Source organism: Gymnoscopelus braueri, assembly GCF_963280865.1.
Source record: "Gymnoscopelus braueri genome assembly, chromosome: 23".
Classification (NCBI taxonomy): domain Eukaryota; kingdom Metazoa; phylum Chordata; class Actinopteri; order Myctophiformes; family Myctophidae; genus Gymnoscopelus; species Gymnoscopelus braueri.
In genome coordinates this window covers 20,784,509-20,799,779 of record NC_137625.1, presented here as the reverse complement: position 1 = coordinate 20,799,779, position 15,271 = coordinate 20,784,509, and the positions used below count along the sequence as shown (strand labels likewise).

General features: G+C 42.8%; 1 protein-coding gene across 1 annotated transcript in view; it reads left to right on the top strand.

Annotated features, from left to right (window-relative positions):
- Window positions 1–15,271, top strand: part of lin7a (lin-7 homolog A (C. elegans)) — a 51,155-nt gene that overhangs the window by 14,412 nt on the left and 21,472 nt on the right. The window contains exon 3 of the mRNA XM_080421243.1: window positions 10,308–10,426. Within this exon, the coding sequence (XP_080277369.1) occupies window positions 10,308–10,426 (119 nt within the window). The remainder of the gene's footprint in view (window positions 1–10,307; window positions 10,427–15,271) is intronic.

Sequence of the window (15,271 nt, the reverse complement as noted above, 5' to 3'; positions counted from 1 at the left end):
TAGCCAGTCAGGATATTCATAGACGTGCGTGTAACAACTACACCATGTGGGTGTTTCAGTGTATTGTTGGTGCTCCATGGAACTGAGCCTTTATACATTTAGTAAGCCACTTTTTCGCATCCGCTTGCAGCTTTATCCGAATATGCAGGGATGCTCAAAGGCCTTAGCCACTCTCCAATGCATCTCTCTGCTGTGCAGACTGTTGGGTGACGCAAGTTGTCATGTCATTGCACTTCTGATTTGGGCAGTCCTTTTCGGCGGTTGTGACATAACTGTGAGGCTGCAGCCCCTGCGGTCATCCCAGCTGCTTTGTCCCACTATATCACCACCTCCACTGCCTACACTTCTACAGGCCTATACCTCACTGATTATAAACGGTAGAGCTCATTTGATGCCTTGCTTTCTTATGATGACTACAAAGCTCTGGGGTATTACTGAGACATTTCTATTAGGGATTCACATAAACTAGCAAGGAACTGACATTGATTTATTTACACATTTGAGGGCGACATTGTCCCTGGTGACGGCAATAATACAGTGCGACAATGAAACCGGATATCTCCGTGACCATGTCCCGTCTGAGATTAGATGTTACTGCAAGCCGTGCAGAGGAGATGGGCAAATGAAATACAAGAAGGCATTTCATTACCTCTGCCTTGTTCAGTGAGAGTTGGAATGCTATACGATTACCACATATTACCACTGCTCATTACTGTGCAGACACCTGCTATTACATTGTCCTATAATCACTGCTTTGGTGTCTAATGAAGGGATACCTCTATTCAGAAAATGGGCCATGACATGAGCAGTGGCCCATGCATGCAGCATTTGCAGTGGTTAATTTAGCTGTTCCAGTGGTTATCAGAGCACACCACATTGCTGTAGTTGAGACTGTAAGGAGTCATTGATATTCAGCCTTCAACTATGTGTATCGTTTAGCCAGTGCTGTTTGCCTGCTGCCTTGTTGAATAATTCCTTGTGTGAGCTTTTTCAAATGAAATGAATGTTCTCTGGTACATCATCATAATCATAATTTAATTTCTAAGTAAAAAAGATGAGCCTACAGTAAAATCCTCATGGTTAATTTAACTCTGAGGGTGTCTGTGTGAGAGTATAACTCAGAGTTAAATAAATACTGAGGATTTTACTGTGCAGGAAGTTCAAGAGCATGCACAAAGGGGAGTCAAAGGAAGAATGTCCCATATTAATCTTTGAAGCGGGTTCCAACATCTTGTCAAAGTCCTTGATGTGGATAGAGAAAATGGAGCTAATAAGCATGGAAAACAAATGAGATCTCTGCTGGATGGCCCCTGACCTTCATTTAATGAGTGTATAAATGTTCATAAAAAACTCTGAGACAGATGCCCTGGCTTCTTGGAATAATACCAACACATTACCAGCCACTCACAAGAGCTTTTTTCTCCAGGGGTAATTTTTCAGTGAAATCTTTATATATTATGGGGGTTTAGCACCCATACCATTGAACAGACTAAAGTGATTAAATAAATCAAGCACTTGATTTAATCTAATTACCCTGTGTAAATTCAATCTCTTATCCACACGATATACCTTAGAATCCCAAGGATGATAGTTTGCTACCTTTTCTGTTGTCCCCCATCTTTCCATCCCACAAAAATGTTCACTTCTGTCAACCTCTTTCCACGTGTTATTAGAGGACACACGCACACGCGCGCGCACACGCACGCACGCACGCACGCACGCACGCACGCACGCACGCACGCACGCACGCACGCACGCACGCACGCACGCACGCACGCACGCACGCACGCACGCACGCACGCACGCACGCACGCACGCACGCACGCACGCACACACACACACACACACACACACACACACACACACACACACACACACACACACACACACACACACACACACACACACACACACACACACACACACACACACACACACACACACACGTCCAATGATGACCACCTTCTCCTATTTGTGAGTCTGTTGGTGGCTGAATTGTCCACAGTTGAGAGTGCAAACCAGGCATGTAAAAGCAGTACAGAGGGGAGCAGGGGTGGCTTTGTGAGTATGCGGCTATGCCTCTTTGCATGCTTTGCTGCACGGTATGGTGTGTGCTGATTTTCCATATACTCCACAGTCTGTGAGGAGTGAGAGCGCCAGAGGTTGCGGCAGGAAGCAAGTTCCTCCAATGAAGAGCCTTTCTTTAGTGTGGTCTTCATTTGGTCTTTGAACCACTTCTTCTGCCCACCAGCAGTGCATCGACCAAGATGTAGCTGGCCGTAGAGGACTTTGCGTGGAAGTCTGTGGCTGGGCATCCGAATTACATGCCCCATTGCCCCAACTACCTGAGTTGATGTTGATTCAGGTCAGGATAGACTCCAAACTGCAGCTGCCTGCCAGTTCCAGCACCCCTGTGTGTGGCACTCTGTCCTTTAAGTGATACCAAGGATTTTCTAGAGACATCTGACATGGAAGGCTTCTGAGATGGTGGCTGTAGACGGTCCATGCCTCACAGCCATACTGTAGCGTGGAGATGCATTAGCGCTCTGTAAACAAGCACTTTGGTGTGGAGATTGAGGTTGCTGTGCAGAAAAAAAAAACTTTCTCCTTAGACAACCAAATTATGTTTGTTTGGATCTCCTCATCCATTGTCAGTCAGATATTCTTCTTCTCAGGTATTAGAAGGTAGGAACAGTGACCAGCTTTTGCCATTCTGCTGTGAAGGTTATTGGGTGCCGTGGGAGGCTGGCACTCAACTGACAGATTACCTCTGTTTCCTGGTGTTGGTCTTTTTTCTACTGTTGGGGGACACACTCTCGTCTCCACACCTCTAAGATGTGGAGCTGCCGTGTCCTCATACAAAGGTAGCACACTTCCTTGAGGATTTCAGCTGGGATGTTATCAGGTCCAAGGCTTTTATTGTTATTCAGGGTTTTTGACGACATGCAGGATTTCGGTGAATGTTGGTGGGAGGTCTAGTTCAAGGTAGGCTGTTCAGGGAGCTCTAGGCAAGGTCAATTTGTCCACCTGGTTGGGTTGGTTGAGCAGGGTGTTAAAATGCTCAGTCCAACGCTCTACTGTCAGGGCCTGGTCCTTGATAAGGGTTAATCCATCAGCAGACCTAACATGTACCAGGGAGCAGCTTCTAGGGCCGTAGATGGTATTAAATGCGTCCTAGAAATTATGCATGTCATTCCTATCTGCATGAGCCTGGATTTACACACGCATGCACGCGCGCACTCACACACACACGCACACGCACACGCACACACACAAACTTTGGAGAAGATCGTGTAAGTTATTATCTAAGCAATGGACATCTCTGTAGGAGTCTCTGGATAGTTCTATAGTGATTAATGCCCTGATTAACATTACCCTGACATCTCACTGCCCTTGCCAAGACTAATATACCAATAGAATTCTCACTGGATGGTTCTCACAACCAGTAACCAATCAAGAGAGGAATTGAGACTGCAATTTCAAGTGGATCAATGTAGCCTAATCCACAGTAGCCTACTTTATTGCTCTGAGTTTGAAGCAGAGTGGCTTGCTATGCTTATTGTCTCTGAAAGTGAAAAAAAAGAGTATATAATAACATTATGCATACTTTTACACAAGTCTGTATGTACAGGGCAGGCAAAAAAGCAAATTTTCCCCGACTCCAGTTCTGTAAGATTATTAGATTTTTGGACTGTTCTCTGCCTCTTTGGCATACTCTGTATTGCTCAAGACCAGTATTTCACATCGATCTTGATTAGTCAGTCTGGTATGTATATTAATGTTTTAATAGCAAAGCAGTAATTTCCTGGAGCGGTTGATTTTTCTTTCTTTAGTCTGTGGAGAGTCCCATAGTCCCCTCACATGAAAGTCATGAGCTGCCAAGAAATATGATTAAAAAGAATTCATTAACTGCTTTTTAAACAGTGGGGTACTTGACGGAGCACCAGTTTTCAATCACTGCGGGTACATGGACAGTTTCATTCGGAATGAATACACTTCTATTCGGAATGAATGAATGGATGAATTCATTCAGAATAGATTTGCTCATGTAAACACCTCAATTGGAATAGAATATTCCATTCCAGTCTGACCCGAATGAATTTTCATTCGGGTTAGGAGGGGTGGTATAGACCGTTTGAATCGGGATATACCAACCGGAATTGACCATGTAAACACCTTATTCCGAACGCTCCTCTCTGTTTGGAATACATGCATTCCTTTGCGCATGTCCGTGCTTAGTAGTGCTGTCAGAATTGTCCAAAAATGACCTATTAAATCTCTAATTCGGCCACGGTTGGTGCTGAGAAGCGCTCACTCCTGCGGGATAAAATGAATGATTCTATTCTATAGCGTCATTTAATAAGCCTGTCAAGCCCAGACTTGTCCAGGAGAACGGACGCTCCGAGGATTGCTGGCCGGCTACACTATATGGATTTTTTTTTTTATAAACAGGTATTTTAGTCCTCAGTTTTTAAAAAGAATCCCTGGCCACATGACAAAGATTTAAAAAAAAATCCCTGTCCACACGTAAACGCAGAAACGCATTGATCAGCTGCAAGCTTCAATTTGAAATCAGATTTTACATTTATTTTATATATGAGGGGCCAAATACATATACATGTTTAATCACATGTTAAGGCCCAATACTGCAATAGCTGCATTATTTTAATAGCATACGTGAACAAAAATAAATGAAAACAACATTATTAGGGCGCAGCTGCAGCGAAAACATTTGAGTTTTACTTCATCAATTCATTCCATGGGCAGCTGGAACGGTCGTCCAAAAACACCCCGCCCCACGCACCTTTTGAGCGGGCCATACGCGGCCGCTCCATGGTCGCTGGATTTTCACCCGGGGCGATTGTGTTTTAGGACGACAGACCCCGCATACAACCCGTGTGCGCTACTCAGCGCAGAAAGAGGGGTTTCGTCACAGTGAATGAGTTACAGCATGTTTCATAGCCTTTTCATAATAATACAAGAAAAACGTGACATTCGGCATAATGAGTAGCCTATACTTTCTACTTTAAGTGTATTGATGCCAATACTTTTGTACTTTAGCCATAAATGAGCGTGCCTTGTTTCATAGACTGTAAGTGTTGCTCTCTCTCTCTCTCATTTATTATTATAATGACCATGAGCGGTCGGGTGTTTATGTAGGCCTATTATTATTTATTATTATAATGACCATTATGACGTCATCGTACCTACATGAGAAATGTGACAAATAGTATAGGCTAGCCTAAGTTTTACCGTGTCTGGTACCAATACAAAAAAAGAAACTGGTCTGAACTTGTATATCTGCTAATTTTGCATTAAAACGGCGATAACAAAGGAACACAGGCTTGCACCGCATACAACGCTGCCTGGCCAGGAGTCGGTGCGTTGCTTCCCGGCCTGCCTACGACCAACAGACCTCCGCCGCGGAGGCACAAGGGGGCTATTGCCTCCTCCCCATGCCCACCAGGGGAAGCTCTGCTCTGGGTAGTGGCCCCTGGTCCATGCCCGGGCGTAGGCGGGAACCACTTTGCGCATGTCCAAAGTTATATTCCGAATGAATGCTTTGGGTCATGTAAACGAGGAATACTTTTATTCAGGTCCCATGTAAACAGGTGAGTGGATCAGATTCCTCTATTCGGAATGAGTTCATTCGGAATGAATTAATTCTGAATGAATACATGATGGTCCATGTACCCGCAGAGTGTGTATTATCAATTGGCTTGCAAGTCTCGCAGAGCTTGCTGGCTCATTCAGAAAGCGTGTGCGTGCGAGCACAGACCCTCTTGGTTTATGCCCGCCTGGTGATACAAAGTTATTTCCGCTGTAGACCCGATCAGAAAACTGTAAAACTAGTTTATCCCAGTCTAGGCTGGAAGAACGACACTCACAGTTCTCTGGTGGAAGCCAACCCACGTTTATTAACCACCAACAAGTAAACATAAATCTTTGTATAACCAGCTCACACTGTAGCACTGTAACAAAAGAGGCTTTTTAAGGCTCTCAGCCAATCAAACCAATTAGAGACAGCTGAAAGCTGATACACATTCCACACATTCCCCACCAAGCCCACAGCACCACCATCCCATGGCTCTCAGCATGCAGCTGACACCACACCCCAATTAGGGCCTTCAGGGCATGGTCACATATACGCTTCAGAAGCATCAGCGCTACGTTCTGTTCACTTCCAGCGCCGGACTGGGACCAAAATTCGGCCCTGGCATTTTGGCCCAGACCGGCCCACCACAACCGGCGCACAGATAGCAGACACTCTACCACAATTTTCCGCACATGCGCGCTTTGCAACCCCCTAATAGTAGCCTAATAGTTTAGTTTACATAGCATGTAAATGCCCAACAAAGTCTGTTCTTGCCAGGAATCGATACATCTGAATATGAGGATTCCCGCCCTGGCCTTATTCCTGCTCCTCCTCTTTCTTTATGCACTGGACTGACCCAGTGCAAACGAGGCCAGGATGGGATTGCTTTTCTATCTTTCTACGCCTCACTGGCCTTGACTGAGTCTATTTCCATTATCCTGACCATCGATTTGTTCCAACGTCTTTCACAGGGCTCCACCGTTAATGTAATTGAACAGGTCATTTTTCCTCCTTCCCATTTGCATACTTATAAGTGCACAGCGCACTCACAGTACTCCTGTGGCTAGTCTATTGTTGGAGATGTAGAGTATTAATTTTAATCTGAAAGTGTGATCTTTGCGGGCCAATTCATACACTAACATTCTGGATTTAGTAATTTAGTCATTTGACTGCTTTATTTGAATCCACAATTACACAAGTAAAAGTTAGAGCACTTAAACATTTTAATGTCTTTATTGATCACTACAAATACAAGCACTAAGCTCCTAGATTGTGGATATGTAATATGTATTAGTGCTATTAAGGTAGTGCACAGAGTTCAAGCAGCATGTTAAAAGTCAGGAACTGTCAACAAACCAGCAGCACCAGCAACACATTTGGAACAATGTTCTTCCTCAGGCCGTGTTGCATGCCAGTAAGGGCGGACCCTAGAAATTGGAACACAAACGGAAACTAGAAATAGTGCTCCTCGGAGCTCAGGTCTCTGCCAGGTCAGGTATTGTGGGCCAGCAATGTTCGGAATTTGAAAGGATGGAATATGAAAAATCAGAAAAATCTTTTAGGTTTAAGGTCTACAATAGGTGTCTCTTTAAGTACATTATACAATTGCATTTTTCAAAATGATGTTTTTGATTTAATTAGAAAAGTGAGTGTAGTGTAGACAGACCATCTGGTTGTTGTGTTCTTTCGGTTGACATAGACTGTCTCTAGGGGTGTACTGTACAAGTTCCGTTCATTTGAACCCTCTTTCCTGAAATCTAACCATCACATCCTGAGCTTTAGAGATGAAAGCACAAGAACTGACTGAATGACAAATTGTCTTTCAGAGCTTTAGGGTGGTATGAAGATGAGAGAGTTCATTTGAGGATAAGGTTCCATGAGTTGAGTGGAATTGTGCCAATGCATTTATTGATCCTGACCCTGTCCATCATCATGACATCACCAATGTACTGTAACACATTAGAATACCTTCCTGTATGTAACAGAGAAAAGGAGTGATAGAGTAAGAGTAATATAGGACGTTCTTTTAATTTTTATTTAACAACATACAAAATTGTTTACACTCATAGCTTATTTAATAAGCTGTAGATAGCGCTACAGCTGCTCCCATGGCCACCCCTTTTATCTGTTTATAGACTCAAAGAAATTATTATACAAGACAACAGACGCAAGGTTTATAACCATTAGATAATGACTCAGCAGAAATGCACTCAATGGCTTCCTTTTGGGGAATGTTAATGTAGAGGCTTTCAATGTCAAAACTCAAAAGGATGAGGTTACTAATATTTGCAGGGTTCTCATGAAGTTAAGGGATTATGTTTCTCACTTGGAGGGAAGTATACCAGTGGTTTCAAATTCACAAACCTAGAAACGGGTTCCAAAAATGAGTTATTGCTATAGACACTATATGGTTTCTAGTCTACTACACCATTGGTTCTCAAAGTGGGGTCCTTGGGGGGGTACCTACCAGGGTGTCCCCAACAAAACTAGTTCATATGGCGACACAATCATTTTCACCACTTTAACCGTATTTTATACTGGCAATTCAAAAATAGCAGATAACTGTGCTATGAGCTTGTACAGTAGGTCTGCTATTTTTGAAAAATCCTGGCACAAAAATATTTTTTGAGACGCCAGGATTTTTGGTTCGCAGCCAAAAAAAACCCCCCTCATTTTGGGGGTCCTTGACATGTAGTAGAGAAGTAGAGTGTGTATACTATAGTAGTAGAGTGTAGTAGAGTAGTAGAGTGTAGTAGAGTAGTAGAGAGTAGTAGAGAAGTAGAGTGTGTATACTATAGTAGTAGAGTGTAGTAGAGTAGTAGAGAGTGTATACTATAGTAGTAGAGTGTAGTAGAGTAGTAGAGAGTGTATACTATAGTAGTAGAGTGTAGTAGAGTAGTAGAGAGTGTATACTATAGTAGTAGAGTGTAGTAGAGTAGTAGAGTGTGTATACTATAGTAGTAGAGTGTAGTAGAGTAGTAGAGTGTGTATACTATAGTAGTAGAGTGTAGTAGAGTAGTAGAGTGTGTATACTATAGTAGTAGAGTGTAGTAGAGTAGTAGAGTGTGTGTATACTATAGTAGTAGAGTGTAGTAGAGTAGTAGAGAGTGTATACTATAGTAGTAGAGTGTAGTAGAGTAGTAGAGTGTGTATACTATAGTAGTAGAGTGTAGTAGAGTGTAGTAGAGTAGTAGAGAGTAGTAGAGAAGTAGAGTGTGTATACTATAGTAGTAGAGTGTAGTAGAGTAGTAGAGAGTGTATACTATAGTAGTAGAGTGTAGTAGAGTGTGTATAGTATAGTGGAGTAGAATTTCCAATTTATCTCACCTCTCTGATAAGCCTCTGTAGCTATATCCTCTTATCTCTTTCTGTAATTGAGAGCTGGGATTCCTGCCCAGATTGAATTGGTCTGAGAGTTGTCTCAATATTTTTGGTTTCGTATGTAGTCTACTATAACATTCTTGGACAACTGGGGCGGCAGTGGCTTAGGTGGTAGAGCGGCCGCTCTCCCCTGGGTTTAGTGTCGAAGTGTCCTTGAGCAAGACACTGAAGCCCTAAGATAGAAAGAAGCTCACGATGAGCAGGTTGGTGCCTTGCATGGTTGCCTCTGCCGTCAATGTGTGAATGTAATGCACATTGTAAAGCACTTTGAATTAAGGCGCTATATATGCACCATTTACCATTTTACCATTTACAACTACTGGGTGACCCCACCTTTATCTGCTCGCTGCATTATAATAGATTTATCACTGGTGAGTTTAGAAAGTGTATTCGACCAATTGTCTTCGACTAAAGGAATTTTGGACTTTAAAAGAGCCAGATCTCTGTATACCAGCTTGTATTTCATTAATGCCTTGACCAACTCTATTCAGTATTCATTGCACCAGTAAAGAAGCATCGATTTACAAACAAACGTTGAGTGGACAATATATAGTAATTCAACACATGTATCTTGCCTATACAGGAAACACGTCTCTTCCATACAGACAGGCTTCCAATTAAGCTAAATTTTTGCTTTATTGTTAAATTGGTTCTAACTGTAATTGTATCCTTGCTCTGTAAAGCACTTTGAGCTGCATTTCATGTCATGAAAGGTGCTATACAAATAAAGTTTATTATTATTATTATTATTATTATTAAAGCAGAAACACAGAAGTGCTTTGCAAGTACTTTGCTCTTAGAGAGGCCTGCCATCTGCAGTCCCTGTACCACTAGCCAGTGTGCTCGTCCAAAAAAACTGATTATTTCAGACAGATCCTGATATTTCAGTAGCTTAGTCATGTATGCTTGTTGTTACATATGATTATATGAAATGGGCAGCCAATCTCCAGGATATACACAACAACATCATGGCTCACCAACAATATCAGGTGTTTGCTGCCACATCGTTAAACATATAATAGTATTCTTTTGACATTTATTTATAGTATTTGAGCAGTCACAAGACTGTTTCTTTGGCAATTAGGTCTAGAATTTGTGCTAATCCCTTCATTACAACTGTTGACAATTTGAGAGATGGATTAAATTGTGTGTACAGGAGAATGCATTAAACAGTGTGGCTCTTGACTGGCTGGGTACCAAATTGATACAGTATGCGACACACACGCACGCACGCACATGCACACACACACACACACACACACACACACACACACACACACACACACACACACACGCAGTCATGCCTCATTTCTTTCCCCCTGTCTCTTAGATATTGCCCGGGCTATTGAGCTGCTGGAGAAGCTACAGGAGTCAGGCGATGTACCTGGCCACAAGCTGCAGTCCCTGAAGAAGGTGCTTCAGAGTGAGTTCTGTACAGCAATCAGAGAGGTGAGTCACCTGCAGATGGGTTACAAACACTGTCATCCAGTCATTATGGTGTGGGGGAGGGATGTACTGCAGTGCTAGTAATCATTGAGCTATACCGCTATCCCGCCAAAATTGGCATGTACTGTACTGTAAATGCAGGTGTTTTAACAACTCAAGGCATGTCTACTTAATTGACAGGAGTCCCCCAGGGGTCTATTATAGGCCCCCTCCTTTCTTCCCTCTACACTAAATATCTTCTCTGAAAATAGCCGATCTACAGCCTCACAACATGTCATATTTCCATCACTGTCGATTGGAGCTAGTCATATCTGTGACTTGTGCTCAGTTATTTGTCCCAGGAATTAATGTGATTTTAACTTTTCCCACTAAAGCCAGATGGTAGTGGGTGATGGGTTATGGATTTTTTTGTCCACTGGAACGGGGCTCTGGAGTACAAATTCAAGGTTTTATTATACCTTGAGGGGAAAATATTTACAGCCCAGAGTCAATACACCAACAAAGAAACAAAACAACGCTCAGTATAAAAGGTACAAAGGTCACACGCTACCCCAGATCAATTAGAATTGAAAGAGGCTGTGTAAAATGCCAGACAGAATTTGTGAGGGCTACGTCTACATTATGTGTGCAGATGTAGTCCATCAGTAGTACAAACAAAGGAGACTCTGATTCTCCTGTGAGACAGGATTTAATTCTCATTGTCCTGTGAGACGTGATTTAATTCTGTAACACCACTATACTGTAGGTCCAGTGTCCTCATAGCCCATTTCTTATGACAGTACTTGCTATTGCCCCAAGTAAGGACATGCATTTACTCTGTCTGGAAAATACAAAAAACAACAACCCTTGAAAGCCTTGTTAGATGACAGAATGCTTTTAATGTTCTGTGTGAATTGTGAAATGAGTTCCATTGAACATATAATTTACGCTGGTGTCAAAACACACAATCATGATGAGTAACTGCAGTCATCAGTTTCTGGGGGAAAAGTTCTGCTACATAGTGGTAGAACTATTTGTTCATTTGGTTGTTTTGCTGTAGTGTTAGAGCAATTATATTGTGGATTAATTGCTTTTTCACAAGCATACAGTAATAGGAAAGTATCCAACACTGTCTGCAATAGCAACTAGAGACATAGAGAAAAACAACTGATAGATATAGCCTTAAATATGACTTGACTTGACTTAAATATGATTAAGAATACTTGTACTGAAAACTGCTTGAGTAAAAGAGAAGCACATTGAAGACTATTCTGAGTATAGTTACTTGGTCACATAGTGTCACTGTGAAAAGTCCAATGTGGCATCCTTTTTTTTGTTTTTACTTTGTTTATTGGATTTTCCACAGAAGCATTCAATATCAAAAGTTGGTATTATGCAGATACACAATAGCTTCCTCCAGTTCAATCCATCAAATACAAAAATAGCAATAAACAGAACAATGCGGCATCCTGAGCGTAACCATTTCAATATGAATACGTTCTACCAACCAACCTCTCTGCAATTCAGTGATGCTTTCCAAAGTGGATGTTTTTTTTATAATATAATTATAATTCTTTATAATCTGCAGATATACTTTCTAAAATTAAGTTTGTCTGTAGTAAACTACAGATTCTTTTTATATATATATGCTCCCAACAAGTACAGTACATGAAATACTTAATCACAATATGTGAAAGCATGACACCATAAAAGAAAGAAGAGACTCTTTCTCTCTCAGACGGAGTACAGTTCATATATGGCCTCGCTGCGGTGTGGAGTAGTGACCTGGTACAGCCTGGCACTGATGGCAAGAGGCTGGTACTGAGTGCATCCTCGATCCTTGTGCCAGTCGCTGCCACTGGAGTGTAATCACACTGAAGAACCCCTGAAAAGGTCTCGACAGCGTGGGTGGATTTTCACAGGAGATGAACCACAAAACCACTTCAGCTACAAACACCACAGGGAAACTGTCACAGATGATCTGTAAGCGTATTGGTTGGTTGTTGTTGAGTCAGGCTGAGGACGGCTTGCGGTCGATTACAGGCTTGTGGGAGCTGATGCTCTGTTGTGATTCAGTGACCTCAGCTTGGGGTAATGCTCGCTCAGGCAGCTAAAGGGCCAGTTTGATGGTTGTTGTTGCAGAGATTACTGTTATCACGGCGACAATCACCAGGGCTAAGTACCACGGCATGTAATATTGCGATACAAAACAGCTGTGTCCTCCGATGCTGAACTCATATCAACGGTAATTGGAGAAACAGCCCTCCAGAGAAATGGAATTTCAAAAGGAGAAAATTGAGAATATAGCCATTACTGTGTGTGTGTGTGTGTGTGTGTGTGTGTGTGTGTGTGTGTGTGTGTGTGTGTGTGTGTGTGTGTGTGTGTGTGTGTGTGTGTGTGTGTGTGTGTGTGTGTGTGTGTGTGTGTGTGTGTGTGTGTGTGTGTGTGTGTGTGTGTGTGTGTGTGTGTGTGTGTGTGTGTGTGTGTGTGTGCAGTAGTAGTAGTACCACATTATACTGTTGTATATTCATTACCCTTGCAAATAGCTGGCCAGAGAATTGCAATGACCAACAGCAATCAAAGAAACGTGCTTCAGTTCCCTACTTCAACAGTAGGCTATAATTACAAGAACACCCACCCCCTCCACCACTGAGCGCCTCCCTCTTACCCATTTGTGACATAATTATGTATTAACCCTTCTTCTTAATACTCTGTAGCACATCGGCCATTCCCATGAAGTGTTCTGTGAAGTTATTATTAGAGACATTATAAACATACGTTAAGTCACACGCCAAAACTGTTCTGCTTAGTATCACCTGCATGGCATTTGATGAATACAATGACCTGTAGCCTTCCCCCTTCACTTACTGTATACAGTAGCCTATGTATGTGTGATAATCTCATTTCACGCTCTGGTGAGCCGGTGCAAGAACCACCTAATCATGTACAGTACAAAAAACTTAAATAATAATAATAATCCGATGCCGATCAGACCATCTCCACAGCTCTGTCAATAGAATTTACTGAACATGAATCAAGTTCGTTATGGTTGGTGGGCTGGCTGTCAATATGAAGAATGGGTGACAGGGAAAGTGCCAGTTCAGCAGTGTGGGGCTAAATGAATGATGAGCTGGTTGTCTGTTCCCCCGTCGTGTTTATCAATGACATGAGGAGGATCACTGTGCGTCATCCTGAATGAGTTGTCAGCGTATATCAGCCTCGCAAATGGGAGAGGAAGGAACCAGCTGAAGATGGAGAGTTGGGATTTGCAGCTAATTTGTTTTCAAAAGTCGCAAAACTTGTGATGAAACGTCAACAATGGGCCTAACAACTTAACACTGTCTTTGGTCTTTCACCTCAGCAGAGATTTGGAAGTCTACAGAACTGACAGTGGGTTGTGTAATATTTTGTGTAATATATCATATCACCGTGTAGGTGACCAGGAAGGGTGACAGCAAAGTACCCTGGGGAGCCGCGTTGCTCACTAAATCAGACCGACATCCCTGCAATCTCATCTACTGCGGTCTACAGTACCTGTAAGAAAGTCTGTGATCCATGCCACCATACCGCGGTCCACCCGCATCACAGCAAACTTCTCCATTAGCAGGTGGGTTTAGATGATATTGAAGGCAAACATTATTCTGACGGTGTTGTCCTTGGTGTCAATATGGGTATAGGCCCTGTTCAGGCGGTAGATGATTGCGTCCTCAACCCCCATGTCAGAATCAGTTTTATTGTCACATCACAGGTTTACAAGGTAAAAAAGTGGGTGAAATTCGTTTTTGTACATCGTTCCCATCGCAACGTTAGTTTCCATAGAAAGAAGAGGGGGGGGGGGGGGAGAAGAAGAGGGGGCGGGGGGCAAGTGGGAAGGAGATCAAAACAAGAGAGCAACAGAAGGCCAGACAAGTTATCTACATATTTACAAAGTACCTGAGATAATAAAAAACTAAGGTGCCTGAGCATAGCAGCAATGTATGTATACTATGCATGTTATACTTATACTGTGCATGATATACATATGGACGTTAAGGTGCTTAGAGGAATGTCCACCTGGTATGCGAACTGGAGGGGGTCAAGCTGTCACTCACTAGAGGTTTAGGTGCTGCAGTACCAGCTCCTCGAAGGCCTTCATGACCTGTGATGTTAGAGCGACTGGCCTGTAGTCACTCGGGGCAGAGGGGCGGCATTTCTTGGGAACAAGTCTTCCACAGCTGAGGCACCTTCCCCAGCCTCAGGGAGAAGTTGAAGTGGTCCCTGAACGGGACGGCAAGTTGCTCGGCACACACCCTCAGCACCTGGTTGTTGATCTTGTCTGGCCCCGCTGCCTTCCTGATGTTGACGCAGCACTTGGTCAGTGGTGAGAAGTAGGGGAGGAGGAGCTGGTAGGTCACCGCTGGTCCCGCCTCTCCTGGCCCAGCGCCCCTCTGGTATTTTGCCTTCAACCCAGGCCGCATCGGAATTATGCTTCCCCTCAAAGGGCTGATTGTAAATGTGATACTATACATTTACAGTATATGTCTATGCTGTCGGGCAGAAACCAGCTAACTCCAAAATGAGAATTTTTCAGGAAATTTAAAAACTAAATATAAAGTTTTTAGGAAATAAAAAAAAACTTATATTTTTAAAACAAAGCAATACTGCCTCATCAAAGTTGGTATTGTGACTTTATATATTGTCAGATACTTGCATGTGTCATTATATTATCACCACTTTATCCAAATCCAGCTCAAGTGGAGTTTTGAGGTTTTGTCCATTGATAAGAACAGCTGAAAATGGATCTCCAAGCTCACAATGCAGCACAATGTGTGAATTAATGCCCTGATGCTTCATGACACTGCTTATATTGGCCTACAATAACAAGCAGGA